At 36.3% G+C, this 12,327-nt stretch overlaps 1 protein-coding gene across 1 annotated transcript; it reads right to left on the reverse strand.

Moving 5' to 3' along the window:
• Positions 1–3,869: 3,869 nt before the first annotated feature.
• Positions 3,870–5,060, reverse strand: LOC112522078 (RING-H2 finger protein ATL16-like). The gene has a single exon (XM_025131148.1). It carries the CDS (start codon positions 5,052–5,054, stop codon positions 4,002–4,004), a length of 1,053 nt encoding a protein of 350 aa, XP_024986916.1. The 5' UTR covers positions 5,055–5,060; the 3' UTR covers positions 3,870–4,001.
• Positions 5,061–12,327: the final 7,267 nt, after the last annotated feature.

Genomic DNA, 12,327 nt, shown 5'->3' on the forward strand with positions numbered 1-12,327 from the left:
ACATACAAGAGCATCAAGAGAATTCTCTTTGTAATAGATAGATTCAAAATCATATGAGAGTCGATTAGGGTTTCTTGAGAGTTTGTAATTTCTATTKCAATAAAAGAAAAGCAGCCGCTATTTCTTTGTTTAATCTTCTTGTTTACTTTCTCTTACAAACTTCTAGTGTAAATCGTTCTACTGTCAGATCTGGGCTATAACAGAATGCATGAATTCAAATGAAGTCTAACCTGTGAAGTCTGAACTACATCAGGTATTGGTTATTTGCAGACTTACAACATAACTCTGAATTGTTTTGTTTCAAACTTATTTTCATAATTACTTCTTAGACTTAGAATACAAACCTGAACTCCTCTTTATAGTTGAAGTTCAGAGTTTCATTCCTGACTTATAAGAAAGAACTCTTGTGATTCAGAGTTATGCTCATAGATACTTTCCAGACTTAGAAGACAACTCTGAATTTCTTTTCTTCACAGTTAAAGTCCAGAGTTATTTTCCAGCTTAAAAACACAACTCTAAATTCTTGTGCTTTAGAGTTAAAGTTAAGAGTTTCTTTACAGGCCTGAAGACAAGTCTGAACTCTTTTCCCTCAGTTAAAATTCAGAGTTGTCTTCCAGACTTATAAGGCATACAAGTATAAAAGTTTGAGGACAAGTCTGAACTCCTTTTCCTTAGTTAAAATTCAGAGTTGTCTTCTAGAATTATAAGGCATACAAGTATAAAAGTCTAGGAAAATCAGAGTTGTAAGTCTGAATTTAACTCTGAAATGTCCACCAGACTTTTAAGTATGAATGCAGGAATTCAAATGAAGTCTAACCTGTGAAGTCTGAACTACATTAGGTATTGGTTATTTGTCAGACTTACAACATAACTCTGAATTGTTCTGTTTTTGACTTATTTCCATAGTTACTTCCCAAACTTAGAATACAACTCTGAACTCCACTTTAGAGTTGAAGTTCAGAGTTTCATTCTTGACTTATAAGAAAGAATTCTTGTGATTCAGAGTTATGCTCATAGATACTTTCCAGACTTACAAGACAACTCTGAATTTATTTTCTTCTCAGTTAAAGTCCATAGTTATTTCCCAGCCTGAAAACACAACACTGAATTCTTCTGCTTTAGAGTTAAAGTTCAAAGTTTCTTTGAAGGCCTGAGCACAAGTCTCGACTCCTGTCCCTCAGTTAGAATTCAGAGTTGTCTTCCAGACTTATAAGGCATGCAAGTATAAAAGTCCGATGACAAGTCTGAACTCCTTTTCCTCAGTTAAAATTCAGAGATGTCTTCCAGACTTGTAAAGCATACAAGTATAAAAGTCTTGGAAAATCTGAGTTGTAATTCTGAATTTAACTCTCAAATGTAATTCATACTTGTAAGTATGAATGTAGGAGTTCAAATAAATTATGAGCTGTGAAGTTATCAGGTATTGTTTATATCTCAGACTTACAACATAACTCTGAATTGCTTTGTTCCAAACTTAGTTCCATAATTTACTCCCAGACTTAGAATACAACTCTAAACTCCTCTTCAGAGTTACATTTTTGAATTATAAGATGTCAAAATTCTTGTGATTCAGAGTTATGCTTATAGATACTTTCTAGACTTAGGAGGCAACTCTGAATTTCTCTTATTCAGAGTTAAGTCCAAAGTTATTTTCCAGCCTAACAACAGAACTCTGAATTCTTGTGATTCAGAGTTTTGTTTTAGACATGAGGAAAAGTCTCAACTTATTTTCCTCATTTAAAATTCAAAGTTGTCTTCCAGACTTATAAGACATACAAGTATGAAAATCTGGGAAAATCAGAGTTGTAAGTCTGAATTTAACTCTAAAGTGTCCTATAGACTTCTAACTTCTAAGTATGAATGTAGGAATTCAGATGAAGTTTGACCTGTGAAGTCTGAACTACATTAGGTATTGTTTATTTGACAGACTTACAACATAACTCTGAATTGTTCTGTTTCAGACTTATTTCCATAGTTACTTCCCAGACATAGAATACAATTCTGAACTACTCTTTAGAGTTGAAGTTCAAAGTTTAATTTCTGATTTATAAGAAGTCTGAATTCTTGAGATTTAGATTTATACTCGTAGATACTTTCCAGACTTAGTTTAGGACTTCAAATTCATCTCATTAATCTAATACAACACATTTAGATGAGACACACATACTTTTTATCCTATAAACTTAAAAGTCTTATTAACTACCTTATTAGGACACTAATGAGGGTCATATAAACCCCTTTTTGTTGTAGTGTATGTATGTTAATGTGATAATGATGTAAAACAAAAAATGAAAAAACAAAAAGACATACCATAAATTACAATTAACTACAAAGGAATAAAGTATAAGTATTAAAAATATTTTTTTCGTAGTATATATGACATAAAAATAATAATTAAAAAATATATTCAATATTGTGTTTGTTTCGAAGATATTGACGAGACGATTATAATTGTATAACTTATTAAAATTAGAACATATTTTTTTTACGTATCGTAGTTAATATATAATTATGTATGTTAATGTAATAAATATATAAAATAAAATAAAATAGATGTAAAACAAATTAATTAACTAACTATAACAATTAAAATATAATTTTAAATTAATATATTAAAAAATTATTATGTGAGAGGAAGATGATAGACGGGAGGATATGAAAATTAACAAGAACCCCTAAATTTAATTAGAAAATTCCTCACAAGATGCGGTTTAGAGTGACGACGAAGGTGTGGTTTCACACCCCTTCAGTAGTTGGAATTTTATCCTTCATTAGTTGGAATTTTATGTTTTTATTGATCTAAAATAAATCTCTCTATTTTCATTTTATTTATTTTAAAATAAATATTTACGTTTCTAATTTAACCTTGGTAGAATTTTTTTATGTCTATTATAAGAAATAAAAGGTCATTTATTAATTAAAAGTGTTATAATTATATAATCCAAAAAGTTTGTACTACTTTCATAGTAGACATTTATTTCGGGATTAATAGTAATTAATCATCCAACGGCAACATCCTCAAACCGCACCAAGATAATCATTAAAACACTGTGAAAGTTCAGTATTATTTATATGGTCTCATGGTTTTCAAGAAAATAATCTGGTCTCACATGATCCCAAATCAAAGTATATATTACCATTTGAGGACTAAGGACATCCTTGATGGTGCAAAGTTGGTCTTGTTTTTCAATTCTTATAGTCATTACAAGAAAAGTGAGATCTGGTAAGGCGTCTTTGACGACAACATGTTTCAGTCACAAGCTATATCGATTACATGTCCTTACTAGAAACCTGTAGTGACGATTAATGACCTTTTAACGAGAACAAAAGTCATCACTAAAACCCATTTAGATGAGTGTTTTTCACAACCTTTATCAATATTAAATATATTTTCGCAACAGGATGCTTGATGATATCGATGACATGTCCTTACTAGGATGCTTGATGATTTGATAATCAACGGCATATTAGAATTGCATAGATACATTAGGAAGAACAGGTTTTTTACAGGTCGTTGTCTCTTAACCTCCTATCATGTGATCCTATAAAGTTCAAATTTTGAGCACATTTTAAACCATTGCACATGTTTGATTCTCATTGTTTACGTTATAGTACTCACTTAAAGCCCGATAACAATAGGTTTTGCTTCTATTTCTCTTAAAATAGCTTATATTCAAAAGAAAAAGCTTGTATACTTGTCGTCCTCTAAATTCCGCTTTCAAGTGACGGTTTTTATAAAAATATATTTTGCTAAATTATGACTTTGAATATTTTAAGTCAATCTAACAAGAAAATAAATAAATAACACTTTCAATTTTGGCTACATTGGGCTTAAAATATCTGAATCGTACATTGGACCAACCAAAGAAGATGAATCAAACTCACTTCCCCATAAATTTAATAAAAACTATATTGAAGTTGAATAATTAATCAACAAAAATATATCCAACAACTAATAATGTATTTTCCAAAAAAAGAGAGAAATAATTCATATACTGAATTTATGGTTTCACATGAAGTGGTAACACTGCACTTCTTGCATGCCCAAATGAAAAGAAGCCTCTTCTAAGTCTGCTACTGCTACTGCTACCACCACCACCGCAACCATCACTTACTTGACTTACATCTACATTATTCACCGTGTTCCTTTGAATGATTTCTTGAACTGCCAAATAAAGCTGTCGATCCGACGCTGAATCCATAGAAAACGATCTTCGGATCGGTTGAATTGAGAATAGGTCATCACCCTTTCTTCTGCTATGAACATCAATGCACTCATCTCCCATGCTTGAAAGATGACCACGTTTTTTTCTAAATTTCTTCTCCATTTTCTTCCTGGAGCCGAAAGGGGAAATTGCAACGGGTTCGCCGGAATTTGGCCTGTCGTCTTCTCGTCCGCAGATGTTTCGCCTCTCACCAACACCTGTAGTGCTACCTTCACCATCATCAAATTCAATCACCACGTAATCTTCATCTGGGCCCGGGAAATCCAGAGTTGGTGGAGGAACCAGTACCGGAAAATGGTTCTGCAAGGAAATGGAGATGCTGTTCCGGCAAAGCGGGCAATTTGGATTGTTTTGCAACCAGACATCGATGCAATCGATATGAAAGACATGGGCGCAGTTGGGCACCATTCGCAGCTTCTCGTTGTGTTGAAACTCGACCAAGCAGACGGCGCATTCGCTGGAATCTGTGTGTTTCTGAAACTGGAAGATGGGGATGGAGCGGATTACGGATTCGTGGAGACCTCTGGAGTGTGGAGAAGGAGGGTGATGGAGGACGAGAGGGAGCTGGTTGTGGTCTCTATTTCGGGAGAGGGAGAAGCGGCGGAGGATATCGATTCGATGCCAGTTAAGGCAGCATTTAATGGCGAAGATGTAGTAAAAGACGAGGAGGAAGATGGTGGCAAAGATTCCAATAATGGCAACTGCTATGATTGGGAAACTGGCATGAGAAGAATGGAGATATGGCTGTTTTGTTGGAGAGAGAGACTCTGACGATGATGATGATCCATGGATGACATGGTTGTAATTTTGGTGATAGTCCAACTCCATCTTAGAAAAAGAAAGAGAAGGAGAAAGAGAAAGAGAGAGGAGATTATCTGTCAATGGAGGTTCATGGAGATGGGTGTGATTGGATCTTGATGCACTTGAAGCATCTTGAAAGAGAAAGAGAAAGAGAAAGAGAAAGAGAGACAGGCAGATAAATAAATAAATAAATATACACGTACATATATATTATGATTATATAATTTAATAATATTTACATATGAGAGAGAGAAAGCTTGGTGGCTACGACTTTGGAGTTGCAAAATAATCTGGTGGGTTTTTGTGGTTCAGAGAGGTAATAAATGAGAATGCAACCGTCCTCATGAGTCAAAGGTTATGGCTTTGACTCTTCTTGTTCCCATCATTGTACAAATAAATGTGAATGCTTTTTCGTTTCCTTATTTATTCAAATCTGACTCAAAGTAAATAGTTTTTCCAAAATGAAGAGAGAAGTACTTGAAAGCAAATATTTATATCAATAGTTTTTGTAAACTATCTTTAAAATAAAAAAATAGAAGAAATAAAGGATTTTTCTTTAAATATAAAAACAGTCAAAAATGTTATCACACTTGAGATCATTAATAAAAAACTTTAAAAATAAATATTTCAAAAGAAAAATAATTTTTTAATATTATAATCAATGATGGATTTTCTAAAATAAGAAATCTCTTACGGGATGTTTGGTTCGTAGAATGGAATTCGATAGAATTATAATTCATCAAATGAATTTGACTTTGAGAAAATGAAATAGAATTTGACCATGTTTTTTAATTGCGTTTGGTTGGATGGAATTCTTAACGGAATTGGATTTTTTTTTCTTTCACAGAATTCAACGAAAATATTACAGGCAAAAAAACCGAAACCGATGGTGAAAACCGAAAACCGAAACTTTCGGGTTGGGTTCGGGGACATCATATCGGGGACGGGGCAGGGATCGGGAATAAATTTGGGGATTTTAACGGGGACGGTGATCATCGGTCCAGCCCGGCCTGATATGTGTATATATATTAATTTTAATTTATATACATATATATATATATAATATTATTAAAAGAAAATAGTAACATTAAAATTTTAAAAAAAAATTATCCACTTACTTCAACAACCCAAATAAGGCTCACGAAAAAGTCTAGTTTATTTGTCTAATTGTGAAATCGTGATTTTAGTTGTATGATGTTTGAAGTTCTGTTTAGTTTATATTGTAATCTAATACATTGTTTGTAATTGGTTCGATTATGTTTAAGACATTTAAACTTGCATCTTTAAAAAAATTGTAATTTACTTTTAGTTGTGAAAATTAACATATTGTAATTTTTTAGATCTGTTTCGGGTTCGGTTACAACCCACGGTGAACGGGAAAAAGAAGATTTTTACCTTAACGGGTTCCCCAACGGGGATCAGGGAAACCGCGGGGACCCGATGGGGAGCCCCGATAAGATCCCCGACGGGGATCGAGGCAGTCACGAGGATGGTTTTAGTTATCGGTTTCTGGGACGGGGATGCCACTAACCGGCCCGAACCTGGCCCGTTGTCATTCTTAGTTTTAAACGAGATCGAACAAAAGAGATTGAACATAGCAGAACAGAGCAAATCGAGATACATCGTCGATGAATGGATGAGGGCTAAGGAATTTGTCGGATTGGAACTTGAAATCCGTGGTATATGCGGTGAAATTGTGAAATCAATGAATTAAGAAATTTGTTGGAATTGGAAGGATTCTTTCACATCTATTATGTGAACCAAACATGACATTTGGAATTTGGTCAAAGATTCGGACATTCCAATTCCACCAAATTTCATGAACCAAACACCCCAGATAAAAATATTTTTTTTTCGAAACTTTAATTTTTAGTTTTTCATTTTGGAAATTTTTTAAGAAATAATTATTATGAAAATTAAGGGATAGATTAATTATAGTTTTTTGTTAGTTGAAAATAATCATTGATAAAATAACTAATTAAAACAAAAGTATATGATATTGTAAAATAAAAATATAACAAAATTTTATGTATAATAAAAAGAAAGTATATTAGAAAAAAAGTGAAGGGTTGTTCGGTTCGTTTTCCATTAATTTTTGTATGGATTTAGATCTTTGTATTGATAAAGTTGTTTGTATGACATAAGGTAAATTGTTGTTCGGTCATCGTACTAAATATACAGTCTAAATATCAAAAATGACCATTTTATCCCTCAATCCGTATGTTTGTTTGATTAAATAACAATTTGAAAAAAACGTTGAATCATTGACTTTGAAAGGTAGAAAAAATATCCAAAATTCCTTGATTCGAATTTGTAATTTGTGCATTCAAGATCCAAATTCCTTGATTTAACAAAGATATGGAAGAAAATGGACTGCATTTCCTTACAGAAAGTTTGATATTTAATATCCAAATTTCTAGCCTGATATTGAATAACATCTACTCAGAAAAATTCAAGGACAAAGAAAAGGAAGCATCCCTTGATAACAAGTCAATGTAAAACTTTCTCTTGGGGTCTTCATAAAATAAATGCTCTTGAAATAAAGGAGTCATGTAGGGTTTCTGTTAGTATGGATTAGTTTTTGAATTAGTCTTTCTTTTGTTTGTTTGTAAGCTCTATATAACAAAGTTTATGTTTCCTCAATAAAATTATCGAATCAATTGTGATTGACCAACCAAAAGAGTGAGTCAAAATTCTCAAAGCCAATTTCAACAATTGGTATACAATTAGCTGATAATTTGAGAGCCAATTTCAACAATTGGTATCAGAGCCTTATCACAAGGGATCTGATTTCAAGCGAAAGAGTGTGAAGAATAATAAATTCCAATAGGAGATAGCACCAGTGCAAAGGGCTTTGCTGTTCCAGCAATTCTAAAATTCGATGGTTACTACCATTTGGCTCGATTGATGGTAAGCTTCATTCACTCAAAGGAGTAAACCAGCAGGAGCAATACCTACAGAGGCGGAGCAATGGGACTTGATGGACTTATATGGCCACACAATTCAGTGTCAGGATCATGGGATACGGTACGGGATGGCGCATCAAGCGATCGTAGAGGCGATAGGGATACTTGTAAAGTTTAGAGCAAAGAATGATTTCCAAATAGCTCTGGAACTTGGCATCGACAGAATATCCTGCACGACTCCAAATGAAGACTTTCCTGGACTGCAGGAGACGCGCTCTGCTTCAGTATTAACTGAACCAGAACTTGGCTTGGTCTCCACAGTCATCCGTTATAGAGGTCTGATGATGCGCTTCTGGAGAATATACAGGGCAGACCATGATTGAGATGTAAATTTTCTTTACCCTTATTTACTTTTGTATTGTACGAAACAGTCCAATTTTTAGAAAATGATAATTTTGGCAAAAGAATGTTTCTACTAGCTTAGTCTTTGTTCATTACAATTCATTTATGTTTCACAAATTAGCTACTGTTTATTTTTCATTACTTAGGGGCAGATTATTAGACCCCATAATTCTTATTGTAAAAGTAATGAAAAATGTACAAGTATGGAAGTCCAGATGATCGATGGAAGAAGAGGTGGAAAAGACCTAAGTGCTCAAGGCGAACCAGAGATGTGATGAATGGTCCATAGGTGTGATGAACAAAGCATCTCCATCACCCCTCTAGTTAATAGCACTTAGCAGATTCATCAAGTGTTCAATCAGAGATATTCAAGTAAAGTAGAAACGTAAAGACTCCTGGTTGAACATATTACCTAGAAGACATCTGGAGATGACTCATCGACAGCTGGAATTTGGTTACACAAGGTAGTTAGAGATAACTCCTAAATTCTAGATAAATATCTTTTCCTAGAATATCTCATAGATATATTTTCACTAGATTGTTGTCTCTTAGACTAGATTTCTAGTATAAATAGCTCTCATATGTCTTGTAAATTATTAATTCCATCTTGTTAAAGTTATTATAGTGAAATCATTTGAAGCTTCATATTCTCCTGAATATTTTATAAGCTGTTCTTCACTATTCTTCATTCATACGATAGATTTAGGTTCTGTTAGGACCGAATAACTCTATTTCTTGGTTAAGATTACTTACTTGAATGATTGGTTTGACAGATATAATGCAGCGGAAAAGATAATAAATCAAACAAGTAGAAATCGATAAGAACACGACGAAGATTAATGATGAACACAGGAGAAAGCTTCAAAGGATTTTCAATTGATGAAAATATTGACGATTACAATAATGGAAGCACACTGAATTACAAAGGCCTACGCTGCTATTTATACAAGCAAGTAACCGTTTTTCTGACATGACCTAAAGTAAATTAATCTAAGCCATTCGATCAAAAACAATTACAGACAAGAACACGTGATAGGCACGAGCAGCTAAAAGACCTAAGTAAAACAGCTTAAAGAAAATCTACACAGAAGACATTGCTGCAGACCCTCTGTGAAGTATCACAGAGGCTCTGTTGGATATGACATGGAGCGCTTACTTCAGAGGAACTTCTTCCAGAACCTCTGTTAGACACGACAGAGGTTCTGTCGTCTTTAACTTGTAGCATGGTCTTTTCAGATGACAAGTTTCCAGAACCTCTGTGATGGATGAYAGAGGTTCTGTCACTTGAGCCTTGTACGATTGAGCTTCTTTTGTTGATTGTCCTCTGTAGTCTTCTGTGATAGATCAGCTTCTGTCAACACTTGCTGTTTTACTTTTTCTATACTTTTACATTCAAGGAATGAGAGCTAACAATCTCCTCCTAAGTATGAAAAAGTAAATCTAAACTCTAGTTGCAAGTTCATGACTTAATTGAAAGTAAAATACAAGAGGTGATAAAACATCAGCCTCTGAAATGAATTACTTGAAATTAATTACAAAGACTAGAATGAAAGAGTTACAAAAATTGAAATGTAAAAAAAAAAAAATGTTACAGAGGAGTAAGATTAAACTACAGAGTCTGGGAAGTCATCTGCCGCAAAAAGAAAATCAGCCTTGATCACCTTATAGACACTGAAGACCCATTCTCTGAAGTTTATTTGTACTTTGATCGACTCCAGGATACGTGCCACTTCTGCCTCCCTTAGATGACCCCTTTCCACCGCTTTCATTGCACACTTAAAGATCCACTCCAGCGTCTCTGTTGAATAATGAGGAGCTTCTGTTGGATTATACAATCACAGGATCTCATCTCTGTCCAAAAACACAAATCCAAACAAGGGATTGTGTATAACGTTATTGGGATGACGCCTGCGGATCCAGCTAGGCCGGCTCTATGGAGGAGAAATTCGTAGATCCTTCTGCGCCAACCTTAGTGCTATTTCAAAGTCCGTCTGGCTGTAGAATCTTACTTGGGCTCGCATAACCTGTATCATCCTTTCAAGGGACAAAGAATAGGTCGACCTCTTTTCCATGTAGAGATTTAGGATCTTGTTCATATAGATGAGGTCAAACACGCAGAGGTTGTGTAGATCTACGTCGGTGAAGGTATAAATGTTTCCGTCTTCTCTCCTGACCACATATTGAGCGTAGAGCACTTGCTTCTTCATCAGAGTTCTTGGAGAAATTGTCTTGAGAATTTCAATTGCGTACTCTGAGAAGACCTGCTCTCTGGGCCTGGTGAGCCTTGTGAAGTGGTACTTGGCGATTGGTGTAGGTATACCTGTAAGTTCTGGGTCATATGGGGGGTCTTTGTCGGCTACAGAGTACTTCCATATTAAAACCTCCTCTGGAGTGGTGACGGGCTCTGTGCGAACGTTAAGCGTAGGGATCTTGCTCATAGATTCCAAAATTTCAGAGACTAGTCCCCCTGGAGTAGACTCTGGCACCTTTTCTTCTTCTTCTTCCAGGATAGGCCTCTGGGTTGATCCCTCTGCAAGGATGGGCTTAACTGTTCCTTGCAGAGCATCGAACGTACCCGTGGACGTTGTTTGTTGGACTTGTGGGATTGAAGAAGATGTGGCCTCACCTTCTCTGACATGCATAGGCACTCTGCCCCTTTTCGCCTGAGCCTCTGCCTTGGATTGCTTTAGGACTCGGAGGAGTTCGGGTTCATCAGCGTATTTTTCTTCATCGATTGGCGCAGAGGATTCTGAGCTTTAAGATGAACCCTTCTTTGATGATTCTACAGCTACGGCCTTTCCCTTGCCTGTAGGCTCTGCAGCCTTCTTCTTTTCTTTATCAATAGCTGTAGGTTCTCCTATCTTTACACCCTTGGCAGGTGCTCTGGCGGCTGGTTTCTTCTGTTGTGGGGCCTTGGCCTTTTTCTTTTCCTCCTTTTTCTCCCCCTCATGACGATCACCATCGCGCCTGTGATCGTCATGGCTCTGGATGGCATCAGCCTTGCAAGAAGAAAGGGGAGCCCTCCTCAAATGGCATAGGATTATGGTGGCCGCCTTGTACATCTTTTCTATTACCTTTTCCGCACCCGCAGAGGCATTCATCACGTCAAGCTCTATAGCCCACTTGAGTTTGGAGACGGTGGATAGAATTTCTGCTCGAAGGAGGCCACCTTCCTTGGCAAGCTTGGACATGGATTCTGCGAGTTTATCATTGGAAGAAAAGAGCTCCATTTTAAGCATAGAGAAGTGGTCGATCAAAGTATTCCCTAGAGCATCCACCATGGCGTCCAGTTCTCTGCGAGTGGCCAAGTGGTTGATGTTGGCAGTTGAGGACTTGGACTGGATGCCATAGGTGACCGCAGAGGAAAACATTTCCTTGATCTCGTCGCGGAAAGAAGAATAATCTGTGTAGCCCGCTGTGACGAAGTCTCCTGCAAACTTTGCCGCCATTTCTGTAAGTTCATCCTTTAAAGTTTTGATTGAGGAGGGGTTGAGAGACATTGCTTGGAAAGCCTCTGAAAGATCGTCCTTCTGTAAGATAGAGCTCTGAAGGGTCGGCAAAGAAAGTTTCAACTTTGTGGTGGTGGCGGAAATCTCCTTCAGAGCCTCTGTAACCGATGTAAGATCCTGAGGCTGTTGCTGGGAGATGAACAAGCTTTTCAACTCGTCTATCTTTGTGAACAACTCTGTGGCAAAGGCTTTAAGCTCCCCCTTTGTCACAAAGTCACTTTGGGAACTCGGACCACCAACACACGGTGACCCTTCTGCCTCGGAGCGTGAGGCGCCCTCAGCGGCTAGCATAGCGTAGCCTGCTCGGGGACTTCCACCATATCCTCGAACATCTCCTTGAGGATAGCCTAATGGTGTTATGTAGATTTCATGCCCGGTAGGTTCAGAGCCTAACCTRGCAGAGGTATCTAGTGGAGATGATGGACGTTCTAGATCCACCACCTCTGTGACCCTTACCTGTGCCTCTGAAGCACGTTCTGGCTG

The sequence above is a fragment of the Cynara cardunculus genome (genome assembly GCF_001531365.2).
Source record: "Cynara cardunculus var. scolymus isolate 2C chromosome LG 11, CcrdV1, whole genome shotgun sequence".
Lineage (NCBI taxonomy): Eukaryota > Viridiplantae > Streptophyta > Magnoliopsida > Asterales > Asteraceae > Cynara > Cynara cardunculus.